Source organism: Malaclemys terrapin, chromosome 3 (genome assembly GCF_027887155.1).
Source record: "Malaclemys terrapin pileata isolate rMalTer1 chromosome 3, rMalTer1.hap1, whole genome shotgun sequence".
Classification (NCBI taxonomy): domain Eukaryota; kingdom Metazoa; phylum Chordata; order Testudines; family Emydidae; genus Malaclemys; species Malaclemys terrapin.
Window position 1 is genome coordinate 34385829 of NC_071507.1, and position 12390 is coordinate 34398218.

The 12390-nt window shown below is 43.1% G+C and overlaps 1 protein-coding gene across 1 annotated transcript; it reads left to right on the forward strand.

Moving 5' to 3' along the window:
- The first annotated feature begins 5459 nt into the window (after positions 1–5459).
- Positions 5460–8617, forward strand: TMEM247 (transmembrane protein 247). Its single transcript, XM_054024064.1, has 3 exons — positions 5460–5683; positions 6198–6533; positions 8140–8617. The coding sequence occupies exons 1-3, from the start codon at positions 5606–5608 to the stop codon at positions 8347–8349; spliced, it is 624 nt and encodes a 207-aa protein (XP_053880039.1). The 5' UTR covers positions 5460–5605; the 3' UTR covers positions 8350–8617.
- The last annotated feature ends 3773 nt before the right edge of the window (positions 8618–12390 follow it).

The following is a 12390-nucleotide window of genomic DNA, read 5'->3' on the forward strand; positions in this document are numbered from 1 at the left end:
GTATAAGAAAAATATTTTTCATACACCTTAAATGAGATGAGTCCAAAAGGCCTTACTGTACAGAGACAGACATCATTCTATATTATAACACACAGCAGAAACAATAAGAAAAAGTGTAGCATAACTGAGCACCCATTGGAATGATATAAAATTACAGAAATTAGAATTTGCAAAGAACTAAGAGGAAATCCAGTCTATTCCCCCTGCCTGTGCACAGTTGTCCCCTTCAGTACCTTTTCTACTGCTTTGTGCAGCCAACTTATTAAAGCTCCCAGTCTCTCACTACTTTACTTGGGACACTGGTCATCCCCCATCACAGGTACTTGTGCCCCATAGTACTGCCCTAAATAATTCCTCTTCCTTTTGGTGTTCACACTCTTCAGTCATAAAGTCTTCTCTTACACATTGCTTACCCAAACTATAAATATTTAGATCTTTCTCCAGATGTCAGCCCCTCAATACTGCCATTTTTAATGTTCTTCACTGAGCTCCCTCCGGTTTGCCACTATCTCTGCCATTTTACTAATTTGTTTAGATTTATTGTCAAATCCTCACCTATTATGCTGGGTGTCTGCACAAAAATTAAAACACAAGCCTATATAATAATAAAATACTTGAAATATACAAAAACCTGCACCTACCACTTAGACATTCAATCACGCAACTACTATTAACAATCAGAAACAGCACAGTGCTAAAACTAACAAACCCCTCCCATGTTTTTCAACCAACATGTTTTTTAAAAGACCCCCTTTCTCAAGTGGGTGAAGTCCTGGCCTCTATGGAAGTCAATGGCAAATCTCCTACTGACTCCAATGGGGGTCAGGAGTTCAACCAATATTTATTTACAAAATTACACAAGTTTCCTTTTTTAAAAGGTATTTAGATGGAAAATACAAAACTTATCCTAGTTCCCCTGAGGTAATTTACAATTTAACGTCTGGCAGATAAAGAAAAGTGAAGATTAACTGTAATATTTACCTAGAAGACTTAGGCACAAGGCCAGAGAGAGAAATGAAGCCACACAGCACTGGATTTACAAGCCTCCCACTCTCTCCTGGAGAAAACTCAAACACCAGCTGAACAATTCAAACCCTAGACCAGACTGCCTCAATGATGTCATGAGATTCCACATTCCTGCCTGCACATTCTCCCGGGTACTCTGATCGCCAATATTCTCCATTGCTAAAGGCCCTGCCCTGGCTTGTCTGCTTATCTTAGCCTTGTCATCAGGGGCGGCTCTATGTATTTTGCCGCCCCAAGCACGGCAATCAGGTGGTGCACCTGCGGGAGGTCCGCTGGTAATGCGGATTCGGCGGCATGCCTGCGGGAGGTCCACCAGTCCCATGGCTTCGGCGTACCCGCCACCGAATTGCTGCCGAAGCCGCGGGACTGGAGGACCTCCCGCAGGTATGCCGCTGAAGGCTGCCTGACTGCCGCCCTCACAGCAACCGGCAGGCCGCCTCCCACGGCTTGCCGCCCCAGGCACGCGCTTGGTGCGCTGGTGCCTGGAGCCGCCCCTGCATGTCATGTTGTATGGACAGAAAACATTAGAGCAGGACAGAACAGTTTGATGGGGGACAGTTCTATTGTTCTGTGAAATGTTGATACAAGTCAATCATACCACCGGTGTGCAGGAGGCAGATTGCCAGAACACCATTAAGCTGAACAATAAAGGGGAAGTATTCCATGCACAATACCTCAGGAGCTCCTAGGCATACCTGGGGACCATGCTCACTGCGACATGCTCTCAGAGGGTATGGCATATACTCCCTGAGAAATACTGGGAGATAGATAGAATAGGGTTGCCAAGAAATAACAGGATATTACTCCTATCTAAACAGAGCGAGAGCTGGACTGTGCTAAGCCCACGTGTGGGTGTGTAAAGCAGGGGCTGGGACAGTAAGCAACATAGTCAGCATGTGGGAAAAAGCCTTCCTTTGGCAACCCCTGCGCATGAGAGGGTTGTAATTACACTCCACTCAGCACAGGGGCCACTTCCTGCTTGTGCTTCCTGGGTCAAAAGCCATCCCATAGAGGAAGGGAGAGCGCAGAGCCATTACCCTGCCTCCACTTTGTAGCCGGCTGGCAGAGTTGGATGGCCACATAGGGAAGCACATGGTGCCCCTTCCCAAGGGACAGGGCTGTGGAAATACTCCTGCTGGGTGGTGCAGCTGTGCACTTCTCTGGACTGGGAGTTATGCCTAAAAGTCACAATGGGGCCCTAATTTACCCCCTGCTTTGGCTCAGCATCCATGATTACCCCTTATTCCAGGTAACTTACACCAAATCACACTTCTTGGAACCCTTAGCACATGCTCACACTCCTTCATTACCAGCGTCCTCTCTAAATTTGGCCTTTAACATGGACCCCAGTGCAAGATGCACAAAGCTGCCTAGAGAAAACATGTTCAACTCCAAACTGTGTTTCAGCATCTATTAAAAGACAGTCTTTGTAATCAAATGCGAAACCACAAAACCCCCAAACGTCAGTGTAAGCAGCACTCCTGAATATTATATGCCATGGCGTGCACTTGCTGCTGTGGAGAAAAACGACAGCAAAGAAGGAAATGAAAGAAAGCATCATCCTGAAATCTGTGGCAATAACTTCAGAGCAAAGACAGCAACACAGAGTGCAGCTGCCTGCTAACTGCTAACCTCAGTTCTGCAGGCCAACTGACAGCAAGCTTGGAAAGCTAGGAGAAAAGCAAAGCAAAAGAGATCTCAAGATGAAGGAAATAGCAGCCTCCACTTTTGGGAGTGGAAGGAAATGGCGTTACCTTCCTCTCTGGTTTGACTTTGGAAGCCACTATATATATATAAAAAAAATCAAAGACAAGACGCTGTAACGTGCTGAGCACCATCCAGGTCCCTCTGAAACCATTGAGAGTTCAGGCTGCTCAGCACCTTACTTGCTCTGGCCACAAAAGTTTGAGTGAGGGAGGTTGCAGCTTGGCAAGTAGCAGATGAGATGTTTATTACATGTGTATCACTGTAACGTCTGCTGAGCAAACAGCATCCCATGCCTCCTATCTGCTAATACACTCATTCAGCAAAAACAGACATATAATATTAAATTGATTTCTCCCCAATTCACCACAGCACTTGGTCCCTGAGCAGAGATGTCAAGTCCTTTTATGGCTCTTTCATAACATTTATAGGAAGATCCTTTCAGGAGGACATCTTGAGAATTTGAGTAAATGTATCATTATTAATCACTGAGGCATTGCTAAAAGAACAGGAGTACTTGTGGCACCTTAGAGACTAACAAATTTATTTGAGCATAAGCTTTCATGGGCTACAGCCCACTTCATCGGATGCATAGAATGGAACATATAGTAAGGAGATATATATACACATACAGAGAACATGAAAAGGTGGGAGTGAGGCATTGCTATTTCTCCAGTAGCCATCAGGGATGCAAGAAACTTAACTGCAAAAAGCAGAATGGGTGCCACACATCTCCATTCCACCATTGCAATGGTGCTGGAACTAGGGGTGCTGTCGCACTCCCTGGCTTGAAGTAGTAATAACAAACACCTAATACATGGTTTTCATCATTAGCACCCCCGCTATAAAAATTGCTCCAGGGCTCCTGCACCATTGACTCAGAAGGCAAACGCTACTTCCATAAACCTTCTGGAGCTCCCTATTTCTCCACTTGCACAGCTTCTGAGCATACAAATACCTAGTGCTGGTGCACCTGCCAAAGTAATCAGATCTTCAGAAAAAGCACTTAAAAACAGTGTTGAAAATTCTCATTCAAAGCTAAAGATGGGATTCTATGCACTCATGTATCAGGGTGGGTGCAGCAGCCTGGGATTTGAAAATCCAGACATAAACTGACACTACACTGGATGACTGATATATAAGGAATGGTCTCAATAATTTAATGTCTTTCTCATCTATAGCTTCTACGATCCTGCTCTCCACACATCACCTACCAATGAGACACACTCACATTGCCTTGGAATAAATGACTACACAAGGTACTGGGCTATGAAGAATCAAGCCCCCTGTTTATTTACATGACATAAGTGACAAATACCATGTCGATAGGTGCCTCATAAATGCTAATAATAATACATAGGCCAAATTTGGAGGCTCATACTCCTTTCACCCATGCCCCACTACAAACAGAACACAAATTGTGTTTTATCTAAAGTACTTCCAAGGCCCCCATCTCTACAGTAGCTGAGCACCTCCCACTCTGTTAAAGTATTTATGCTCACACCATGCCTGCGACGTACTATCATTCCTATTTTATTGATGGGAAGAAAGGCATGGAGAAACTAAGTGACTTGTGCAAGGTTACACAGGAAAGTCTGTAGCAGAGCAGAGATTGAACCTGGATTTCCTAAGACCCAGGCTGATGCCCTAACCAATAGATCCTTTCTTGCTCTCCAAACCTAAAAATTTATCTCAGTGATAATAGTAAGGATGTGGGAGGGCAGGTAATGTGACAGTTCAGACCCTTAGCAACAGAGAGCATGTAATATGTTGTGGCAACAGAGTGATTATGATGTCAGCAGAGTGTGGCAATGACATCACTGTGGCAGTTTAGAAAAGTAGCTTGGTTTGGGTTTTAATGGTGTGGGCCTGTTGGAGCAGCTGGGGTTGAATTTTCTGCATGGGGGACTTGTGAAACAGAGGCTGCTGTGTGTATCTCTAATGTTTAGTCTAGTCTCCTCCACTACTTTTGTGCCTGAATCAACTATGGTAATTCTTCAGTTTTCCTTATCTTCTTCATTAGCTTTAGGCAATAATGTAGCTCAGGAGTATTAGAGAATGAGTTTTGTTGCCTGTCTAAATCTTCTTATAAAGATGACTTTTGTGCGTCATTCCTCCTTTATAAAATGTCTAAATAAATACCGTGTAGCTTGGGATAAGAGACAGGTTGCACTCTTATTTCAAAAAAGTCAGTTGAAAGGATGCTTTTGACCCTGATTAGTGGCAGATTGCATCTTGCAAGCACTGTTCTGTGTTGAGGGCAGTGAGGGGCTGCTTCATTCTAAGGGGTCTTCAGGATGGATTGTACCTCCGGAAAAGAGAAGTTATCTTTCCCAGAGCTCCAGGGAGTGTGTTGGCTGTGCTATGCCATACGATGATGCAGCCTACCTTCTTTCGGGCCCCAGCCAAATCTATTGGTTGGTGTAGAAGAGGATGGTTTCATATTTCCACCTCATCCTTGCGTAGTTTGGGGCCAGATTTTTAAAGGTATTTGGGAACTTAAAGATGCAGATAGGTGCCAAGTGGGATTTTCAGAATTGCCTAGGTGCCTAATTCCCAGTGGTTTCAATAGGAGTTAGGCACCATGGTTCTTCTGAAAATCCCACTAGGCACCTATCTACATTTGCAGGTGCTTAAATACCTTTCAAAATCCATCCCGTGGCTTCTTAGGGGTCACTTGCTTAAAAGTACATCTATGCTTTTCCCCAATCTGTGCCAGGACACCCCCGGAGATACCTTGACTTCATCAGATGTCTCCCATGTTGAGACGGAGTCTCTGCATGTTAAAGACCAGGAGACACAAGCCGATTTGGAGCGGCTCAGCAACCTGGAGGGGTCGGAATATTCAGACCAAGCTGGTACAGCATTAAAGGAAATGCAGACAGGGTTTGAATTTACTGTGCAGATAGCTCAGTATAAAGACAACAAGAAGCAGCGGCAGCATGAGAAGATGGTAAGTGGAAGTGAAAATTCAGCCAGAGGTAAGATTATGGTGTAAAATGGGAGATGTCGTCCAGCCAGGGAGCTCAGCCCCTAAAGGAGAGTGGGAGCATGGGACATCTGAGGCACCTCTCTCATGAGGCAGCAGCTTGGATGGACACAGATTAATATTGAACTGACTTGAAATGAAACATTTTGATTTGGTTCAATGAATCAAAATGTTCTGATTTGGGTCAATCTGACCTCAACAAAATAGTTCATTTAGATTTTCCTATAGAAAAATTTTGATTTTGCAGACATTGTATTTTCTGTTGAAAAAAAAAAATCAACAGAAAATTCCCAACCAGCTCTATAAAATACCTTTTCAAAGGAAACTGATAGATATTATAGGACTAGTGAGTCAGTAGGTGAATATATAATTGCCCAAAGTTTTAGGTACATGAGACCAAATCTGTCCCATTAAAGCCTGATTAGGTCTCTTATATCAGCTTAAATATGAATTGATACCTACTCCCAATTTGTACCAGGATGCTTCCAGAGGTACCCCAACATCATCATACATCCCAGATGATATGACAGAGGGCTTGGATGGTAAGAGCCAAGCAGCCCATTTGGAGAACAGGACAAAGAGAGAAGCTGATGCTTTGCAGCCAGAAGGATTCACCAGCATGGGTGAGATCAGCAATTTGGAGGAGCTGGAACAGCCATGTGGCAGACGCATTACAGCCACTGATCTCGAGCTGGAGAAGATGAGGTGGGATTCTGCCCTGACCAGGCTGAAACACAAACATGAAGACAATGAAAAGCAACGGCAGCATGAGAAGACTATGGAGCAGATACGTCAACAGGCAACACCCAGATCAGTAAGTGGGAATGGGAAAAAAGCGGTGGGCATGACAGAGAGGGAAACTATTTCCACACTTCCATAAAGCCTCATTCCTTTGAGTATTCCTTCCTCAAGAACATTTTCATTCTGCTTTTAAATTAGAGGTGGGAATGTGATCCCTACAGCTCACACTGTTGCTCACAGAGAAGTCAAGATATTGCTTCCTCTAAGAACAGCCCCCTAAGACTGTGATACAATTAAAATGAGCTGTTAAAGTACTTTTAACTTGCAAATTAAGTTTATTGGGTAAAGTTCAATGGGCTTAAGAAAAACATAGAAGGAATGTTTTCCAAATTATGAATACAATAGAGTAATGGATCTTACTGATGTTTCTACTGATTAACTTATGGCTAGCTTTAGGGGCAGCTGACGTGGGTGCCAGTTTCTGGAGGGCACCAAATCAACATGAGGGGTATGCCACATGGCTCAGCCCTTGTTTAAGTGTTTGTGTTTACTCAGCCACTCAGGGGGGCACCGAAAATGTTTGCCACCCTCGGCAGCAAAACGTTGAGGGCCTGCCTTGGTTTACCTGCCTCCATAATGAAAGAGGTCAAAGAGGACTTATTGCTAGAATAGTTTCTGAAAGATTTCCTGAGGTACAGTTAGATGACCAAGCCACAAGTATATCAGAGCAAACAGCTGTGAAGGCAGGTAGATATCTGGTCACCAAGCCCATACAAATTTGGAAGATGGGCCAGATTTTGCATCTCATTGTCCACAGAAGTAGCCCTGTTGAAATCACATAGTCAAGGTTTTGTAGGATTTGGTCCATTGTTACCAGGTATCCAGTCTAAAGGAGATAATTTTTTGACAGAGGTAGAAAGGTTTAGAAGATGTGCCACTTGCATCTCAGTTGAGTGAGTTTTCCTGATCACTGTTGCTATCTCTGGGGTTATTTCTCCTCTCACTTTCAACAGTTGGGTACTGGTGTTAGTAGGAGGAATATCAGACTGTCTATTCCTGTGTCATCATCTATGGTAAGATGTACATGTATCTTTAGCATTTCTTGCAGGCTTTGTGCTGTTAGTTAGAGCAAGCTAGATAGAAGTGTTTGCATTATTATTTGTACTGCAGTAGAGCTTAGGAGCCTCAGTTAGGATGGATGACTGCACTTGGCAAGGTGCTGTACAAACCCATAGATTTTAAAGTTACCTGTAACACCTTCTGTATGTATAGTTTGGAAACAAGTACTGCAGGAGGGATGTGATCTCACTTACACTGGTGTTAAGCAACAGTAACACTAATGGAATTACCAATGTAAATGAGATCAGAATCAGGCCCAGTGTATATTGGCATATTTCAGGCTCAATTAAAGAAAGAAACTGCCAATTCCTTTATTAACATAAGGCCTGACCATTCCCATATCCGGGTTGTGTAAGTACGTATTTGGAGGTGATCGAGCTATTGGTTATTGAAAGATGAATTAATATGTGACTATGAGCTCACACAGAGAATGGGCTACACCAGTGGTGACATCCAGTACAGACCAAAAGGACTGGGTGTGCTGAGCAGAAGCATCCATACAAAGGAGTGTGCAGAATGCGATCTTGCAATGTCATGCATCTCTCTTCCTTTTCCCACAGCTTGGCCAAGGACTCCACGACCTACTCCAGCCCCAGAACCAATACACCTTGTTTCTATACTGCTTCATCTTTATACACCTCATTTACACAGTGAGGGAGCTGGCGTTCTATTTTGTTATAAAGCACTACTTGTTTTGCTTTGCCATTGTGCTCTATTTCATTTTCAAGAAGATTTTCCAGGATTGCAAAAATAAGAAAAAATGTTGCTAAACCAACTGCACATTTGCTACAGTTGAAACAGATGCTGATCTGTCCTGACTTTTTTCCCCACTTTTCCTGCTCCCCATCTCCATTATCCCACCTGCGCTTCACCTAGCATTTCCGCTATCATTATATACACAATGCTATAATTTGTGCAAGTTTCACTTACTCCTTTTGAATATTGTAGCTGAATATCATTGTTCAATTACATGTGCATCCATTAACATATTCAGCATAATTCTGTCACATTCACCTATACTAATAAAGATACATGTAATAGAAATCGCTTTGGAATGTGTCTTTGTCCATTTATTCTCACCTCCCTGGTGGAAGATAGCGGCTTGGCTATGAGCCTTGTTTCTGTGAGGCTGCATGGAAGGGGGCCCACATGGTTATTTACTCTTGGTGTTTTCTCAGTGAGAAGGTTTATTTGTTCCTAGCTGGGATGTGCCACACTCTTTAGTTCCACACCATTTCTTTTGAGGATGGGTGGCCCATTTTCACTAACAAGCATTCACATTTATTGCAGCCAAGTTCTGGTGACTGCTGAGATCGCTATAGACTCGGGACCCATAAAGGAAGATTTAGGAGATAATGCTTCTGACCTTTCTGTTGGGACTAAGTCTAGTCAGAATTTGGTGGTGTCCCTTTTACACTACCTTTATCATGCAACATAAGGGTCCTCCCACCAGGTGTGGAAAGGTGAGAAGTTATTTACCCTATGAAACGTCTGGTGAGGAGCTAGTACAATCTCATTCACAGTCTCGCAAAGTTAGAATTGGAGCATTATTCAGCCACATGTCCCCATAAACTTTTTTGTATGTATTTAAATCATTCTAGCATTTGTGTCCTTGTTGTTCCTGCAAGGTCTGCAAATGGCATTGTGTACATGATGGGGAAACAACTCAATGAGCATTTTTGGATACCTCAGTCCCAACACCTAAAGAGCTGTTCAAGTCAAAGTTTTAGGGGATGATATGGGTGTAATTCAAACATATTCCTGAGTGTGCTTCTGATATGCTTGATCCTGGACAGGAGGATATTCTGTTTGTATTCAAATGGCATTCTGTTTCCATACAGAGCCCATGCTATGCATGGCAACTAGAACAAGCCCTTTGAACCATGTCCATTGACGTAAGTGTATCTCAGACCCAGGTCTAGCTATTGGATAAACACTGACCCACCACGGAATGAGTGCAGATCTCCAGAGTCATCCCACAGCCAGATCTACAGCTCTATATTTTCAAAATAGTGGAATATCACAAATCGTATTCTCTAGCTTGCATGTGTGCAAAGATCTGCAGTAAATCGAATGATCGATGGCATGATCTTCCTGAGAGGAGGATTGACATGGTAAGTAAGCTGAGGCTGTCTGACATTGATACAACCAACATATGAGAGTTCAGGTAAGTAGTCCAAATAAAATAAGGGTCAAAGGTTTTATTGCAGCTAGATTTCCTCTTCTCCAAGGTTAGATGACAGTTGGTTCACTCCAAACAAGAGATTTTAGGATACTCATACCCACCTGTCATACTTTGTGGTTCCTCTGTAATGCAGCAATTAGCCTTAGTTGAGTTCAGCCACACTGTATCTGGAATCCTTGGCAGCACGGGGAGGCTGCTGACTAAAACAGCTGTTCTGGTTGACAAGTGCCATCTCTTATGTTGGCCATAGAGAGCTGTATTTACTCCAGTGCAATTCTAGTTTACAACTGTAAATGAGATTTTGCAGCAAGTCAAGCAGCTGGGATATCACTTGTGTAAAATCCAATCAGCCTGAGAACCCTTTCGATTACAGATATTTCTATCAGCATCAGTGTGGAGACACCAAATCAAGTCCACCCATATAAAGGTGTTCCCCTCTATAGTTCTGTAATGCCACAGTGTTTCCAATGTGAACTTCCTAACAGATGTATGCATGTCTGTGATAGCTTAGGAGTTGATTGGATGTTTGTACACATTTTTAAAATGACAGAGGAATTTGAATGGCTGATGACAGTTAAACTGTGTTATTAAGCCAGAAGTGAAGAGATTAAAAATTATCAGTGCAAACACAAATGTAAACACTTTATAAGTGTAATTACCTGTCTCCAATAACCTGGGATGGTAGTGGCTAAAAGTGCCATGGAGTTGAAAGGGGAAAAATGAGGATTTTAGTGGGAAGTGTCCCATTGACAGATGAGACATACATTCCCTGCAACCCAAAAGACATAGTATGACAGATAGCACAAGAGTCAAAGGACCTTGGCAACACAGCTGGGTTACTGTAGCAACAGGGAAATGATGGCTATGGTATCATGATATCAGTGAAATTGTTTCTACGGTTAGTTTGGTTTGGGTTTGAAGTTTCTGTGAATGGGAGAGTGGGATCCTTGTGAAATGGAAACTGTTGTTTGAGAAACCAACTTCAAACAAAGTTTATTTCTTTCTCTGTGCCTAAATCTTATGTGACAAGAGCTATATTAACTTTCCTTCATAGGCTTTATTCTGTAAGTTATCTGAGACTTCAGACAACTGTCGTAAATGGGCTTTTGGGAGCAGGAATAGACATCAATGAGGCGGGAGAGTTCAGTAAGTGGGAAGATCCGGGGCAGCCAAGCAAGGGTCCCCTGTGACCAGATGACACTGAGTGGGAAGAGATGCAGCTAAAGGTCGAGTTAACTAGGCTGACCTACCACAATGAGAAATAAAGAGAGCGGCAGCATAAGAAGATGGAGCAAATGTGTCAGCAGGACCCATTCAGAGAGGTAAGTGGAGCTAGGCTGCCTGTTACTTCTTTGTGTCAGAACATTGCCAGGCAGTAGCAACGTGTTGGGAAATGTGGGTTAAGCAGTAATAAGGCCTTCTACTAGAAGAGAAGCTTTCAAGAGAAAAACATCTAAGGAGTACCAACAAGCACAATCAGCAGCGGGCTGTCCTACCATCAACCAGAGTCACTAGCAATGCCTAACTGATTCTGTCTGTTCAAACAACAGTTGCACTAGATCTTTGTTCTGTGTTTGTGCACAGCCAAGCACAATGGGGACCTGATCCATGAGTGTGGCTCCTAGGCACAACCACAATGAAAAATAATAGTAATATAATATAACATGAATTATTGGCATTTATTATTTCACACGTACACTGCGGTAGCACCTAAAGGCCACAACCAGCTCATGCCCCATTGTGCTAGGCAATAGACAAACATAATGGACAGTCCCAGCCCCAATTGAAGGTGGGTTAGGGTGGTGGTGCTATAGAGTGCCAGAGGCAAAAAGGACTGGGCCATGCTGAGCAGAGGAGTCTGTGACTGGGAGCATCAAGGACATAAGCATGTAATGTCACACACAGTTTTCCCCTACAGTTTGATGAGGCGCTCCGGGGCATTTGCTTGTCCACAACCAGCTTGCATTGTTCCTGTATTACTTCATCTTCATATCCATTATGAGGAAACTGAGCTCTTTCATTATGAGGCATCTTTTGTTCTGCATTGCTGCTACCGTAATCTACTTCATTAAGACCTTCCTGTATCATTCGCGTGCTTTTCTTTGTGCACTTTCAATATACTCAGGCTGGGGAAACCAGTCCTCCATGCATTTGAGTGTCTTCTACACAATAGCCAAACCAATGTCTATGGAAGAAAAGGGTTGTTAGACAATATGGGCACACATCACTGTGCTTCTACAATACTTGTTCTCTATTAGGATGTTGTTCTGAGTGCCTTTGCCTGTGCTAAATATACTTACATAGACTACTCTGTATATGGCAACTAAAATGAGGCACAGTGAGCTTAGCCCAGAGTCACACATACCTCAGATCTGTGCCACACTATGAGCATTTATCAAGTGCAAGGCTACTTCTCCCAAGAAGATTTCTGCAATATTGTTGTCTCCTTAGGAGACCAACATTCAGACTGGATTGACTTGAAGATCCAATGACATTTTAAAACATTTTGGTGAACACGGACCAAATTTCAAGTGAGCTCGCTTGACATTTGGATAAATGTAAATTATAAATGGATAAGTGCAAATTATAAGTGAAATTTGGATAACCGCCAGCTGTGGTTCCTCAC